The 16,891-nt window shown below is 40.7% G+C and overlaps 1 protein-coding gene across 5 annotated transcripts in view; it reads left to right on the plus strand.

Moving 5' to 3' along the window:
* xirp2a (xin actin binding repeat containing 2a) overlaps positions 1–12,108 on the plus strand; it is a 51,529-nt gene extending 39,421 nt beyond the window's left edge. For 4 of the 5 annotated variants that reach the window (XM_067493206.1, XM_067493207.1, XM_067493210.1 and 1 more), the window contains 3 exons: positions 489–9,726; positions 11,735–11,868; positions 11,969–12,108. In XM_067493206.1, coding sequence (XP_067349307.1) covers positions 489–9,726; positions 11,735–11,829 — 9,333 coding nt within the window. In that variant the 3' untranslated portion in view covers positions 11,830–11,868; positions 11,969–12,108. Of the gene's footprint in view, positions 1–488; positions 9,771–11,734; positions 11,869–11,968 lie in introns of those variants that run through there. The other variant, XM_067493211.1, reaches the window with a different exon arrangement.
* The last annotated feature ends 4,783 nt before the right edge of the window (positions 12,109–16,891 follow it).

The raw sequence follows: 16,891 nt of genomic DNA on the forward strand, positions 1-16,891 counted from the left end.
ATGGAGAGTAAATTGGAATGGATAAAAGACCTCATGTCATTACATAGCAAAGATGTGCAACTCCTTTTTTCATAGTGAAAAACTAAAACAAGAACTCATAATAGTGGCTGCAGTTAAAGTGATTTTCAATGAATATTTCAATCAGGTTAGTAATTAGGAACATGCATCACTGACACTAACTAGCTCTGACAGATTCAAGATGTATCTGTGTTTGTACATTTTCATGCAAATTAGGGTTTTTATTTGGTGCTTTTGCTGCTAGCTGTGGAATAGAAATTTGACTTAGTTGCAAACAATATAGACATAACATTTATACTAGTTATTTTATTTATTATTTTTGAAAACTTGTTAATTTCTTTAATTCATCTGTATTTGAGAGCTATCCATATCTGTTCTTCACATTACAAAAAAAATGAAAAATCATGCAGATTTTCTAACAACAACAAAATGTCTTTCTTTTCTCAACCAAAACCACAAATGAACAAAAGGTTGATGTGGATTTCAACCAGTTTCAGTGGCTGCCAATAAACCAGGCCTCCAAAATTTCAAACATTACAAGTTATGACACTTCCTTCAATGTAAAGACTGACTCTGGCTCATCAGTGGCTTATGAGTCAACAGATCATTTCCCACCCCCTCCCTCAAACCTCATCCAGGTATCTCAGGAAGTCCCAGAGCACATTGTCTCATCCCAATCTCAGGAGGAAGTCTCCCAACAAACATACAGCAGTAATAAAGAACAATTTTTCAAACACAAAAGCGCGGCTGAATTAAAGCGGCTCTATAAGCACATTCATCCGGAGGTCCGCAAGAACATTGAAGAGGACTTCTTGTATCAGCTCACTGAAGCAGAAAAGGAGGACTTAAAAACCAAAATGGTAAGCGATGTCCAGCAAGCATGCCATATATTTGAAAATGATGGCAATAGCTCAAGTAAATGTTCAAGCCCTGACAGAGAATATGTGGAATGGGATGAGATCCTTAAAGGTGAAGTGCAGTCCATGCGCTGGATGTTTGAAAATAAACCACTAGATACAATAAAAGATGACACTCTAGATGAAACCGAGGAGAGGAATATTGCACAGCAAGAAATTATTGCTGGCAAAGATGTCAGATACACAGCTTGGATGTTTGAGACTCAACCCATGGATGCTCTTGGGACTGAGAATCCTGATTCAGCTGAACAGTCACAAAAATTGACCGATCTTGCAAGAGGAGATGTTCGCACTGCTACTTGGCTTTTCGAGACGCAGCCACTTGATTGTCTGAATAAGATCTACCAAGAAGATGAGCAGGAGACAGATATTGTACCCAAAGACATCACCGGTGGAGATGTCAAAACAGCCAGGTATCTCTTTGAGACGCAGCATCTAGATTCCCTGGGTAGAACAGAAACAATCGAGGAGAGTCACTTCCTGAACCTGAAATCAGAGCTGGAAGAGATCAAAGGGGATGTGAAGACAACCACTCGCATGTTTGAGACCCAGCCCATGTGTGTTATCCGTGGGGATTCTGGAGAGATGCTGGAGATTACTACTATCCGCAGAGAGGAGACTGAAAAAGGTGATGTGAAGACATCTCGCTGGATGTTTGAAACCCAGCCTCTGGATATGATCAACAAAGACCCTGCAAAGGTAAAACTGATATGTGGGATATCCATGGAGGACAACATTCGAGGTGGTGTGAACACAGGGAGATGGCTTTTCGAGACACAGACTCTTGACACTATTAAGGATGAAGAATGGGAGAGTTCGAGAAAGCAAAAGGAAGAAATAATTGGAGCTGACGTACGGAAGCACTGTCTAGTTTTTGAAACTCAACCTATGGATACTCTTAAAGACAATGCCAATGCTCGACCTTTACTCACAGAAGAGATTGTAGGAGGGAATGTACAATCAACCAAACATCTGTTTGAAACAGTACCTATGGAAAATCTGAAAGAACTGCTTGAAGTTGGAAAACTTAAGAAACTGGTTGCATCTGAGGAAGAAAAGGGTGATGTGAGACATCAGAAATGGATGTTTGAAAGCCAACCACTGGAGAACATAAGGGAGGAGAAGAAAGAAATTACAAGAACTGTAAATATTGAAGCTCTTGACAAAGGAGATGTAACAAACTTTAAAGAAAGGTTTGAAAGCATGGATTTAAGCAAGTGTGAAGGAACACAGAAAATTCAAGTAGAAGGTGTCACAAGTGGATCAGTCAAATCCAACAGAGTTCTTTTTGAATCTACCCCTTTGTATGCTATACAAGACAGCTCTGGCCATTACCATGAGGTGAAGACTGTAAGGCGTGAAGAGATCGTGAAGGGAGATGTGCACAGCTGTAGATGGATGTTTGAAACATGTCCTATTGATGAGTTTGATGAGAGTATCAATAAGTTTCAGATCATTAAAGGTATATCCAAACAAGAGATCGAGTCAGGGGACGTCAAAACAGCCAAGTGGTTGTTTGAAACTCAACCACTGGATTCAATCAAAATTTTAAACAACTGTGAAGAGGAAGAATGTAAAACTAAGGAGAGTATTGAAATAGAAAAAGGGGATGTGAAGACTTGTAGGTGGCTGTTTGAGACTCAGCCAATGGATGTTCTATATGAAAAGGTGGACAAGAGCGAGGCCTATATCAAAGAAGTGCAGAAAGGAGATGTCAAAACGTGCACTTGGCTTTTTGAGACCCAGACACTTGACAATATACGCGATCATACGGAATCTGAGTCCATTCTGAAAACCTGCACTGTTAAGCAAGAGGACATCCAAGGAAAAGATGTGCGACTGGCTCGTTTCCTCTTTGAAACTGAGAATCTTGAAAACATTGCAGAAAAGAACAGTGGTTCATTCAGGAGGGTTACTGAAATTGACATCCAGTCTGGTGATGTTTCCAGAATGAAGTACATCTTTGAAAATCGCTCTGCTGACATTATGAGCTCGACCTCAGAGGAAATGATGCAGAGATTAAAAACACAGCAGGCTGAAGATATCCAAAGGGGAAATGTGGTCAACTGTACTTGGATGTTCGAGAACCAGCCAATCGATGCCATTCATGACACCACAGAAATGAGGGAAACTCGCACTGTGACTGACATTCAGGGCGGCGATGTTGACAAAGGCCGCTTTATTTTTGAAACATACTCACTGGATCAAATAAAAGAGGAGTCCACTGACATTTCAAAACTCACAAGTATCTTTAGAGAAGAAATAGAGAAGGGAGATGTAAAAAATTACACCATGATGTTTGAAAGTCAGCCACTGTATGCCATTCGTGACAAGGAGGGGCATTATCACGAAGTAACAACAGTTACCAAGGAAGAAATCATGAGAGGAGATGTAGTAGGGGCAAGATGGCTGTTTGAGACAAAGCCGCTGGATTCAATTCGAGATTCAGAGGAGGTTTATGTTATTAAAGCTGTTACTGAGGAAGGAATCAACAAAGGAGATGTTAGTTCTGCCAGATGGAAGTTTGAAACACAACCATTGGATGAAATTACAGAGGAAATAAAAGTAAGGTCAAAAACAGTTGCAGATATCCAAGGTGGTGATGTGAAGACAAACAAGCTGCGATTTGAAACAGATGATGTGTCTCAAAAGTACATCAGAACAGTTAGTGTGAGCGAAATCCAAAAAGGCGATGTCAGATCTGCCACATGGATGTTTGAAACCCACAAAATTGACGACATCCGCGGCGAAGGCGCTGAGTTCGATGGAATGGAGAGAGTGACAAAAGAGGAAGTAATGAAAGGAGATGTCAAACAATCTGTGTGGCTGTTTGAGAGGCAGCCTCTTGACAGTATCAAAGAGACTGATGGGACAGAACTTGTCACAAAGGAGGAAATCCCACAGGCCGATGTAAAGTTGACAACATGGCTATTTGAAACCACTCCTTTCCATGCATTTAATGAGAGCAGCATGGAAAAGACAGAAATAGTAGGTAAAAGTATCAAAGAAACACTACAGGAGCTGTACAGTCAGAAAATGGTAGAGTCACAAGGTATCCTTATTGAGGCAGATGAAATTGGCGATGTCCGCATGGCAAAGTACAAACTCATGAATCAGGAGGCACCACAAATCCAAAAAGAAGAGATTATCAGAGGCGATCTGAGCAACATAATGATGAACCTTGTAAACCGCAGGGAGACCTCTCAAAGGGGGATAACTATTGACAAAGAAGAACGGGGGAACATCAATACCACAGTGAAGCAGCTATTCAACCAGGAAAAGGGAATCAATGTTGAGAAAGAGGAAATTATCCACGGTGACATTCAAGAGGCAATAAACAATCTGCTCAGAAACGAAGGCTCCTCCAAGCGTGGCATTCTGATTCAAGAGGATGAGAAAGGAGATGTAAAGATGACAATTTATTCGCTCCTAAATAAAGGGGAGTGGGCAAGCATGGAGAAAGAAGATGTCATTCAAGGAAACGTTAATAAAACTCTTCATCGTCTTCTCTCCAACTCAAATGGAGAAGATTCTAAAAAGATAAAGATCGGAGACACTGAAAGGGGTAATGTCAGTTTTTACTCTACATGCATTGAATCTGGAGCCTTGGATTACTTGAAACAGCTTCAGAATGAATCAGATGATGTGGAGGAAAAGGTGGAAAAGCAGCAAATCCTAGGTGGTGACATTGAAGAGACTAAACTCTTGTTGCGGAAAAATCAACAGGAGATTGGTCGTACAGTAGCAGCAGATGATATTGTTCCTGGTGATGTACACAGCATTGTTCAAGTTTTTATGACGGAGCCCACTGTCACCTATAGAAACCTTGAGAAAAAAGACATTGTTAAAGGTGACCTTAGTGCTGCCCTGGATTCACTGACCCAAGCTATCAATCAGAAAGTCATGATAGAAAAAGAGGAGGTTGTAAAGGGAAACATACCCACTACTTTGAGGTCTCTAGAGGAGGCCCAACATCAAGCCAAAGAAGTAGAAAAGCCGGAAATCGTTAAGGGAGACATCAGAGGTGCTCTTGAATCACTGGAGAAATCTGCAACATCTTCCAAAACAGAGGCAACTGTGGAAGACTTAGTGCCAGGTGATATTAAAGGGACCTTAAAGTCCCTGGAACAGGCGAAGCAAACTGTAAAAGAGGTGGAAAAAGAGGAGATTGTCAAAGGTGACATCTTCACTGCCATGCAAAGTTTACAAGAGTCATCAAGTGAGAAAAGGATTTACCAGCATCAAGTGAGTGAACAAGGGGATGTTAAAGCTACTATACAGCTCTTGCTGGAACCGACAACATCTCCAAAAATCCAGCGCAGGGGAAGCATTGAAGGGGATATTAAAACATCTATTAAGTCTCTTTATGAAGGACAGGAGACAACACAGATAGAAAAAGAGGAGGTGGTAAAGGGGGATGTTCAAGGGACAATAAAGTGTCTAATGCAAAGAAAACAGTATTCAAATCCAAAGCGTATGTATCCTCCCAAGAAAGCAAAGGTCCCAATGAAAAATCCTTCAACTGTTAAGCACACAGAGCATGAATGCTTACAGGAAGCTAAGAGTGAGACTGTAGCAGTCAATCCAGCCCCTGCTGTGAAAAACCTTTCTCAGAGCATCGAGCCACAGAAGGACACACAGAGGAACAACGAAAGCAAATCAGTGAAAACCCAGGTAATAACCCAAGAGGACCAGTCTGTTACTGTAGCTAAAACAGAGACTACTTCTGGGGCCTCTCAACAGAAGAGTGTAAAAGAACAGAAGCAGAAAGTGCTGCCCCCACAGAAAATACAAGCTCCTAGGCCTATTATGATAAAGAAAAAACAAATAGGTTCTAATGATCAAACAGAGACTAAAGCAACTGATATGAATGTGATGAAAGAGGTGCAGAATACATCACAGACAAATATTTCAAACAAGCAAATATGTGAAACAAAGACAATCAAACAAGTCCAGACTACAGTGATGGAGAAAACTGTCGTGCATAAGCAAAATGTAACAGTATCAGAGCAGGTGTCGACATCTCAAAAGCAAACAGAGAATAAGGCTCTCACACAAAAGCTGAACATCAAAAACATGAAAAGCGATCACCGTAACATTGACATTAGAGGGAAAGGTGTGATCAAAAAGAAACCAGAGATTCATTTCCCTCCTCCTCCCTCTTCACCACCTCCACCTTCAGACTCTGAGCTCTCCCTCCCTCCGCCACCATCTCCAGTGCTGGAGTGTCCCCCCTCATCCCGACCTTCTGTCATAAGGCAGGACAGTGACCTCCCTCCCCCACCTCCACCCCCGCCACATCCTATGGAATGCATAAGGTCTGAGCCTGATTTTTTCCCTCCTCCTCCACCACCTCCACCTCCACTGTCTCTTAGTGCTCAAGATTTTCTTCCTCCACCTCCCTCACAGCAAGAGCTTAATGCGATGCCTTCCCCTGAAAAGGTGGGGAAAACCATCAATAAGCCTCTATTTAAAGTCCCCAAGCAACCAGAAACACAGAAGCAGACCATACAAGTTAAGCCCAAATGGCAGAGAAAGCAACCAACTCCTCCACCTCCACCTCCACCTCCACCTCCACCTCAGCTCACACCTGATCAGGATAGAACAGTGCCAACAGACCGTAAAGAAGAAATAGAGGTTCAGGAAGTAACAAAGACAACTCAACAGATTAAAACAAGCAAACAGATTCAGTCTGAATCAACAGCAGTATCACAAAAAATATCCAGCATCCCAATTGGCAAACCAATGCAAAAAGAAAGCCCACAGCCTACTAAGAAAGTTTTTGTCCCTCCAATTAAACTGCCTCCACCTCCTGAGCCTGCTTCATCCCCAAAGACTAGACCCTATGCCCGCAAATTCAAAACACCTCTCATGCTTGCAGAGGAAAAGTACCGTCAGCACATTATGGAGAAAGAGGAAATAGAGAGGAGTAAAGTCACAACCCCTACTTCTCCACCAGTTAATATACTTTCCTCTGCTACCATTGCTGAACTGTCTGTAGCACAGTGTACTGAGAAAGAAGTGGCCACAGAAGTCACAAACGCAAAGACTGAAGAAGTTAAGAGTACACCCAAAGAAGAAATATCTGCACAAGACTCTGCTAAGAAAAACCCTTCCCAGATTCCTTTGAGCAAGCCCTTGATCTCATTGGTACATAAGAAATCCGTCCCTGAGTCTTCAAATGCATTTTTAGATAAAAAGCATGTTGCCAGCAAGCAGTCTTCAGAAAAATTACTTGCTTCAGCTGATGTTGCTAGAAAGAGTCTAACTGGAGCTGAGAATCAGACTGTTTCTGCTTCCAGGTCTCACCATGAGGCCTCAAATATTGAAGTCCAGTCATGCTCCAAAGTGGTCACTTCCTCTGTCACGGAGCAGCAGCAGTTTATTAAGAAATCCAGCTCCAGGTCTATCGCTGCCACACAGAGTACTGTCCAAGAAAATGTAAATCTTCAAAGCCAAGCTGCGGTCACATTGAAGGCTGAAGATGTAAAGAATATTAATGTGCCTCTGATGCAGGATGGAAAAATGAGCCCTTTTCAACCTACTAAAATTCCAAAAGTAACTCCAAGTTTCAAGGTGAAAACCTTTAAGATGCCAACAGAGAAGAAAGAGGAGAAATGTGATAGTTTGAAACAAAAGGGTGCGATGAAAAGTGAAATGCATTTACAGCAAGAGAAAAGTAATGTATCCCTGAAAAGTGAAACAAATGTTAATCAGGAAAGCAGTGAGCTGACTTCAGCAAAAACTGAGATTAAACCAGAAATAAAAATAAAGGAGAAGAAAAGTCAGGTGACCCCACCTGTAAAGGAAGTTGAAGTAGAGTTTCAGATAAAAAAGGGAAAGCAAGTGCTCAAAGACATGGAAGTAAACCTGCCACCATCCGTTACTGTTTCAATGTCTAAGGTGCCTAAGATAACATCAGCAGCAACCCAACAAGGACAAGTCCATGGATCTGTCTCCCACAGTCAGCAGAGCATGATGGCAGAAAACATACAAAGACACAAGGAGGTGGTCATGACTCAAAGTGTGGTACAGCAAAGTCTTCACATGCAAAAGCAGCAAACCAAGCAACAAGCAGCAGAAACAAATAAAATGCAGATAAAGGCAATAAAGTCAAAAGGTGAGCCTAAGGATGTGCCGGTTAAAGAGACGGAGAAAAAGGCCCGTAAGCACGAGGCTTATTTAGAAGAAATCACAGATTTAGAGAAATGTAATGTGGTGCAGAAGCTGCATGCACACATAAAAGAGCTTGAGGGCACACCAAGTAAAATAGACTCCAATGGTGTCATGATGATTATAAGTGAACTCCCTGACTGGGTGATGGGCTCAGATGAGAAAAATAATTTAAGGGAAATAGCTAAAAAGCAAAGTAAGAAAAAGTTAAAAGAGATGATAGTCTATGTGAGAAATATTGTTCAAACCAAGCTCACATCTTTAAAAGACACCTTGATAACTGTGGATAAGAAAGAAAAAGAAGAAATAGCACCAATACCACTGCCAGTGCCTCCAAAACCAGACAAGGAAGTTTTAAATGGAGCAACTGCAAAGATATCAAAGATTAGTATTGGCTCGTCCAAAACTGAAAAGAAGGTGGTCGAAGAGCAAAGGTCAATTAAGGAGACCAAAGGTGAATTGGTTGATCAGAGAGTGTCATCCCCGTTGGCAAGCATCCGCACTCCATCCCCCACTTTCATTAGTATTGAATCGAGGAGGGTAGACTCGCCTCTCAGAGTGACTCCCTCTCCTCCACCCTACAAATCTGTTGGAACGCCTCCGCCTCCTCCTCGCAAGTCATACACGCCCACATCTACCTTCAGCAGGGCCACGCCATCTCCCACCCTGAGCCGCTCTGAAAAGCTGATGAAGCTGAGGGATACCACCTCGAGGCTTTCTTGTGGCATGACCCCTCCACCTCCCGTGTTGGTACCTTTTGATGCTGAAAGAGAGCAATCATCCCCATTCAGTGACAGGGGCACTCCCATAGAGGGCAGTGAGCAGGGAGTGGCAGATGTTGCAGAAATGGTGGACTCCATGATGACAGTGAAGGACAAAAAGTATTTCTTTGAGGCAGCACAGAAAGCTGAGGTAAACAGGTTGTATATGCGGAAGGATCCCATTGATATCCCTGAGCGTTTGGGACCGGACACCGAGGAAGGCAGTGTGCCTGTGATTATAGAAGTTCTGAAAGAGGATCCCCCACGAGTTGACCTGTCCAAGCTGGTAAACAGATTTGAATCTCCAAAACCTAAAGTCTATGTCAGAAAAGAGCCTATCCTCATTGCAGAGAGGCTGGGGAGTGATACAGAGGATGCAGAGGCTGAAACACATGCCTCAAGGGCTGAGGAAATCCCCATGTTCAACGTTAAAGCAATAAAGGATGTGTTTGAGACAGGAGAGCATAGTTCTCAGGCAGCCCGAGAGCTAAGAGAACAAATAGAAAAAAGAGAACCTGAGTCAGCCTGTTCCGAGCCTGTGGGTCACTCTGAAACAACATCAGTCACTGAGCAATTTTGCTGCATTGATGACTTTGGAAACATGACAAGTGAAATGAGAAGTGCAATGCATTCTGGGAGCTCTGTGACCCGTGGTAATCCTCCATCCTACGCAGATGTGGTGAGAGGCAGAGTTCCAACAGTTGCCGTCCCCCCTGAGGCCTCCACCGAAGAACTACTGAGAAACTTCCAGCAGTCGTGGGCTGAGAGCCAAGGAGTTTTCCAGAACCTGGGTTTCAGTGTCACAGAGCAGAGGACTTCTCAGATTGTAACATGCCAGCAGGAGACGGTCGTCGCGGGTAAACGGAGTTGTGCAGCATGAAGATACTAAACCAGCGTGATGGTGTGTTTAACATGCTTTGTGTGCGAGACTTTGCAGGCATCACCTACATTGTGTGCAAAGAAAAAGAAGCTTTAACACTGATTTGTAACTTATTTACGTCCCTTGATTTCCTCTAATGTGTTGTTCTTTGGTTTAACTGTTCCCCTTTGAAGCAGCTTGCAGTTCGAATGCTGGCAGTTTCACGTTTTAATATTCAGAGGTTACACTTTGTCCTGTTTATTTATGCCACTGATGCGTGAAGCTGGGGTTGATACTAACATGTTGAACTAATATTTTCTTGCCTCAGTGTGCATTGCTGTTTTAAATGTGAGACAGCAGGGAACTGCTCAAAATGTCCCCAGCAAGGAGAAAATACTTTTAGTTCAATTATTATTCTTCATTTGAAGATAAGTCTTCACATTTTATTTTATGTTCATGATGTGAATTCCAAATTTTTAAAGCATTCAGGTAAAGAAATTTTCACATTAATTATAAAAAGTGTTCTCTGACCATTTTAGTGTAATTGTAATTCTAATCCTAATTACAGTATAGTGCATTTTTCTTCAATGCATTTCCTAACATGCAGGAGGAGTGTTGGTACACTCAAAAACAAGTATTGTTTTCATATGATTCCTTACACTTTTCCTTAGTGTCCTAAAAATATATTAATAATTTCCTTGGATGTTTCCTAGAAAGAGTAACAGAATGCACTTTCATAGTAATTACAGAGAACACGAAAGCAGAGCCAAATGCTAAATCATTCCTCTGTGCGACTGTGGGATCATTTGAACTAAAAAATGTGTTCAAACTTTCGTTTTTGTGTTTCGGATTTTGGCTTATGTTACACATCCAAGCCTCCTTCATTTTTATCTTTGTTTGAGAACGATGTCCTCTACCTTTATCTAGCAATTTTAGGTGCATTAAGGATTGCTCACTTTATATGCAAGTAAATATTAATTCATTGTTCATTAACAAACATGTGTTGAACTGTAATTGTTATTTGCATTCCTTTCGGCTTATCCTGTGTGTTCAATCTACATGAATTAGCCCGTAGAAAAGAAAAAAAAATATATTAATTGAAGCACAGTTTCTGCTACACACTTAAAAGGAAGTAATTAAAGAACAATGACAAAATATGCATACAGAATTCATAAATAATGAGACAAACATCATTCACTTAAATACAATACTTGACCCAGTTGACACAAATGTGCATGTCCAGTCAACATGCATCATAATTAGTGCTGCTGCCATAGTAGGTAAGTAGAGAAATGCTGTCTTACTTTTGCCCCATCACTGTCAGATTTAAGTGAAACAACTTCTTAGCCAAACAAAACAAAAGGCATGCAGGCAACCCACTGTAAATGATGGCGCCCTATCCTCAATAATTAACATGGCGTGACATATATTCAAATTCATTATAGGATCCGGAACACTTGCACAGTAATAAACTATCACGCTGTCAATAGAAGAGTGTGTACTGCTGCAGGCTACTTATAGCACAGATGTAAGATAAAGGCTATTTCAATCAAGCATTTTCACTTGCAAGTTGGGACAAAGTAAAATCAGAGGGTCTTATGGTGATTACAGGTAAAAGAGAAGAAAAAAAACATTTTGTTTGTACAAGATTCTATTTGTTGTTTTGGAATTTTTCTGTAATTAGGTTGTTTTTTCTTTTTTATCCAGCATATGAAATCAAACAATAAAACTCAATAAAAACAATAAACAATAAAAAGTTTAATGCAGAAAATCCCCCCCGCATATGACCACAGTAAGACTGTAACTTGTGAAGAGAAACAACAAGCACTCTCTTTTTTTTTTACATTAGCAGTTGATTGGAATTAATTCAGTGCAAATGCACCAATTCAGCATCTCCATCTTAACTATAATATGTACCAAATTACATGAATTCTACTGGGAAATTTCCTTAAATTAAACTTAATCACAGAGCTGTTCAATAAATTATCACCTCCTTTGTGTTGCAGAAAATTCGAATTCCAGAGTCCGAACTGTGCAGGGTGTGTCGGAAGAGGGTGTACCCCATGGAATCACTGATTGCAGACAAACAAAACTTCCATAAAAGCTGCTTTCGCTGTGAACATTGCAGAGGCAAACTAAGGTAAAGCCATTTCACAAATCAAATAGCGCACCTATGGTTTCTTTTTGCACTATTGTAATCTTTTATTGTCTTTGTTTTTTGTTTTTTTGTTTTTTTGCAGTCTTGGCAACTACGCCTCTCTCCATGGACGAATGTACTGCACGCCACACTACAAGCAACTGTTTAAGTCAAAAGGAAATTATGATGAGGGATTTGGACAGACACCACACAAAGAACTGTGGAATAATAAGAACCAACAGAATTCAGCTGAAAAAACAAAAGTCAAATCACCATCACCTGAAAAAAAAGTGATGGATTCCAGATATTCCCCTGCTCAGAACACTTTTGTTACTGAAGAGAATGACATAAACAAGACAATGGATGATATCAAAAAGCCCACAAGTAAGATTTCTGTAGTGTGGCCTCCACAAACAGACTCTCCAAAGAAATCCTTCACTATTGAGGAGGAGTTGAAGCTGGTTAAACCATCATGGCCCCCTAGCGAGGCCGCCGCTCAGGAAAACCACCACCTAAATCAGCCTTTGAGGCCTTTAATAAAAGAAACTGATATCCCCGCAGCTAAAGTACAAAATGGACCCCAGGAAAATAACAAAGTGCAGGAGGGTGCCTGCTTAACAGAGAGTGTGAAAAAGCCTGAAGAGACTCCTGCAGTGTCTGATACTCTGACCTCCCCTGTACCAGTTGCTGAGGAACCAGTGAGAGATACTCAAACTCGAGAAACTAAAGAGCCAAACGGCTCTGTGGCCGGGGCGCAAGTGGGTTCAGAAATGGACTCTGAAGTGCAGCCTAGAGTGGAAGAGAAAGAACAAAGCAAAGAGAATGATGGTGGAGCTGTGGGAAGCATAAAAGTGCTGGAGAAGAATGAGGGAAAAAATATAGAAAAGGTGGATGAAGTGAAAGTAAATGGGCATGACGAGCAGCTAGAAAGTGCACCAGGTGAAGGCCAGGAGGAGATAGTTAAAGGAAATAATGACAGCATGAACAATGGGGAGGAGGTAAAGGTCACGTTAATAGATGAGGAGGCAGCAGCAGGACATACACTGAATGCAAACTCCAACAATAATAATAATAATGGCCAGACACTGCTTGACCATGAAATCCTGTTTCAAGGGCTTAATGAGACACCCTGTTTGACAGATACAACCCGAGTAACAGACTTCACCCAAGCGGATCACTGTGAAGAATCTAAATGGATGCCAAGTGAAGTGCTGCAATTGGCACAGAGGGATGATGCCTTCGTGCCAGCGAGTGCCAAATGTACTGAAGCCACAGACTGCTATTCAGACACAAATTTCTTCACAGATACAGCCGAGGGAACGTTCGCTTTCAAAAACGAAGCCACTGAGCCAAAGATTAGCACATCAAGTTTCCTGGAGGACATTTTCGCCGGCCTCAGTACAAGCAGCTCTGACCTGCTGTCTGATTTAAAATCTGACATTTTTAGTCAATCTGCCGGGGAGACGCCTCTGGTGTCAACGCTGGATGACCTTTTGGATTTTGGGATGGAGGCCTCAGAAAGAAGCACAGATGCAATGGGAGATGTGAGGAGAAAGCATGAGAGCAGTGACGGCTTTGCCCCAAACTACAGCGCAGGTGTGTCTCTGTGGGCAGATGACGATGACACCTTGACAGTGGAGGAACAGATCAAGAGGAATAGATACTATGAAGATGAAGACAGCTCCTGAATTCGGCCCATTTCAGTTAATAATTAGGCAGCCTCGACCACATGTAATTTCAGATGTCCATGGAGAGATGAACTGCTCTGATTGAACATAGTGTTTTTGTACTAAGTTTAAAACATATATCTGCTCTTTTATTCTTTGTCTAGCTGTGTTTGATGCAGACTGAATGCACCTGGTGTGCACAAAAATGGAAAGTGGATATTTGTTCTTGTATACTACTTAGTATGCATATCCACATTTTTACTGACTGATCTAAACAGGGCTACAGTATATTTTCAAAATCTGCAATATGTGCATTCATTACAAACTGTGTATTTCTTTAAATGAATGGCTGTCAGCTTTCTTTTGTGTTTGAATAAAAAGGATTTCTTTTATGCCTTGTGGTTGAAATAAAGCTTCATGAATTTGACAATATGACTTTTTATTCAGTAAGTGCACAGACAGATGGAAACAGTAATGGTACTTAGCTGTAACAGTGCACCAGCCCCTATGTGTGGCTGGCTAGTTTGATGTATAGCCTACCTAGATAACAGAGTCCAGCTAGGATCTCTTTGGCGAAAGGTCTATCGATTTTCACTGATAGAGCAGGCCTGTTGTAGAAGTTACAGATTTTTCCATTAGGTGGCTTTTGTCACCTTTGACAGATTTTTTCCCTTCTCAGGTACCAGTTGAACATGTGTGGTAATTGGCTGCAAAGAAAATATACTGCAGTGTTAATCACACCAGGGAAAAGAAATGTGGTTTAGTGTCAGAAAAGTGTTGGCTTTATAAATTTTGTGGTCGTCATTCTACATTGTGCTGACAGTTCCTTAAAGTTGGGGAAAAAACTGTAGCCGAGTCAATAATTCAACATCTTTTCCAGAAATGCTGTTTGGCATCTTTTTAATTAGGCTATTTTTTTTGCCTCCCGTTTACATTTTCATTGACAATCCAAAGTAGATGCAGTTTGGTCCATTTTTGTATGTTGTTGTTTATCCTCCTGTCAAATAATTCTCAATCCAAATAACTGCTGATCCAATCGGATAGTGTGGGCAACAAATAATACAACTGTCCCGTGTTTTGCTGTGGAAAATAGCACAAATAACCCAACAGCTGTTGCCACAGGTTAAAGGACAGGTATACAGTTTTTTATAAGTGGATCTTAAATCAACAATTGGATGCTCTTTAAATAAATCCAAGAAAGCAATGGAAAACAAATCAAGAATGAAAAGACAAATTTTCTTTTCAGTGTAAAATGGTTAAAAATCAGGGTTGGCTGAGTCTGAAGACTACAAGTTTGAAAACTAAACAAAATGATCTGGATTTGTGGAGTGAAGGAAGTGAGCTTATCAGATTTCCTTGCCGACTCCATATTGCTGCTTAAGGCTAAGCAGCTTGAGGCTACATTATTCACGCACAACACACAGGAAACAAAATTAACTTGCACTGTGGATAATGCAGTCACCAGATGTTTTGTCAAGGAAAATTAGCTGTGTAATGTGGATTGGTTTTCTTTTAAAAAACGTCCCCATCACGGCAACAATGTTATAAAAGTGCTACATAGGTAAAAGATTCATTTTAACGTATACAGTGCATATAGAAGGTAATACAATCTAATAAAAAAGACCTGCAATAAAATCCACCTTCACAAAGGTCATCGTGCAGAGTTTTTGATAAAACTGTTGTAGAGAAATGCTGATTTTGCTTTTCTAGAACAGTGAAGTATTCATTTAAGTTCTCCTAAAATTCAGCACTCTGATATAGACAAATCAAGTAGAACGATGGCCTAGGGGTTTGCTGATAATAACACTGCAGACTATTTCTGTTACTGTTATTATGGTGCCAACTTTAAAGCAACTGTTCTAAACTTTGAGCCATCGTTCAACCCTTATGTTTCCATTTTTTTGTAGTGTTTTTTCATATCAGTACATCAAAAAAACAACATACAATTTAGTGTAAGCGCTCGTTAGGTTTGATAACCCACCAGACACAGAACAGCTTCAACATCAAAAAACACTGACAGATAATGTGAATATTGTTAACTATCTCATTAAAATGGCACCTGTCAAAGAGTGGGATATGTTAAGGGGCAAGTGAACAGTCAATTCTTGATGTTGATGGGCTGGAAGGAGGAAAAATAGGTAAGCATAAGCTAGGATCTGAGCGACTTCGCCAAACTGATGGTGAAATGACTTGGTCAGAGCATCTCTAAATGTCAGGTCTTGTCTTCCATTTGGCCCACAGACTGTAGATTGGGCCTCTTGTTAAACTAGATAGTGTGGCACTATCATCACCAGATGGTGTTGGGAATACCAAGCCTTTGATTGCGAAGTAACCAGCAAAAATTGTTAAAAGAAGTATGGCTAAAAATATTAGGAGGGTCTGACATTATTGTTAAAATTGATAATATGTAAAAGAAAAGGAAAATGTGGGTAGGAAGTGCAGAGTGAGGGTTCCAAACCTAGTTCTTGATAGACTGCTGACCATAAAATGGTCAATATTAGCCTGAAGATGGAGCTAATGAGCTGGATGAGGGTTAGTTAGGGTTAGGCAGTAGGGTCAGATGACCAGGGTTTGGGAAAGCCATTGGTCAAAGGGATATGACCCAGAAGAGACTAATTTATGTTGACTACTAATATGTCTAAAATTGAGGATCCACCATCATGTCAGCAGTCTGTAAGAGGTCCCTCTCCTGGTGGTGAGCAGGGATAGAAATCAGAGAACCAGTGGACCTGTAACTCATGAACGTACCTACTAATGTCATTTTATGTGTTTCTATTTGAATTCACAAGAACCTATAATTTTCTCTGAAATAACTAGAAACTTATTTCAAACTAAAAGTAACAAAAAATAAGAATTAAAAGAAATAAATTCAATAATATTACAAAAAGAAAGCCCAACTGCAGAATTACTTCTTTTCTCCAATTAAAAGGCTGAATGACACCTACAGGTAGCACTGTATTCCAGGTCTTTTCTAATAAATCTGTCCTTGCCATTTTCATTTGTTGTAAAATATTCTGGGAAGTGAATGAAAATTTAACGGCAAAGTATGAGGTTTACTTATTGTATTGCTTTACAAACAGTATCACATTGAATATTGTGGGTTTCATCTTCTTGGTCATGGAAGCCTACCATGCATTGTCATATCCACTCAGGTTTGCAGAAACTGTTACTCTCCCTGTTTTTCTGACCTCCTGTCACAGACAATGACGTGTTTTTATGTAATTTATATGAAAAAACAATATGCCCTGTACACATAGCCTCTAACAGTTTTGCAATATTTTTTAAGTAATTGTTTCTGTTCAGATTTGCCTACAGTTGTTGTAGCCTATTACCTTTATGTAGTATGATCATCACCCTGT

This window comes from Channa argus, chromosome 23 (genome assembly GCF_033026475.1).
Source record: "Channa argus isolate prfri chromosome 23, Channa argus male v1.0, whole genome shotgun sequence".
In the NCBI taxonomy this organism is placed as follows: domain Eukaryota; kingdom Metazoa; phylum Chordata; class Actinopteri; order Anabantiformes; family Channidae; genus Channa; species Channa argus.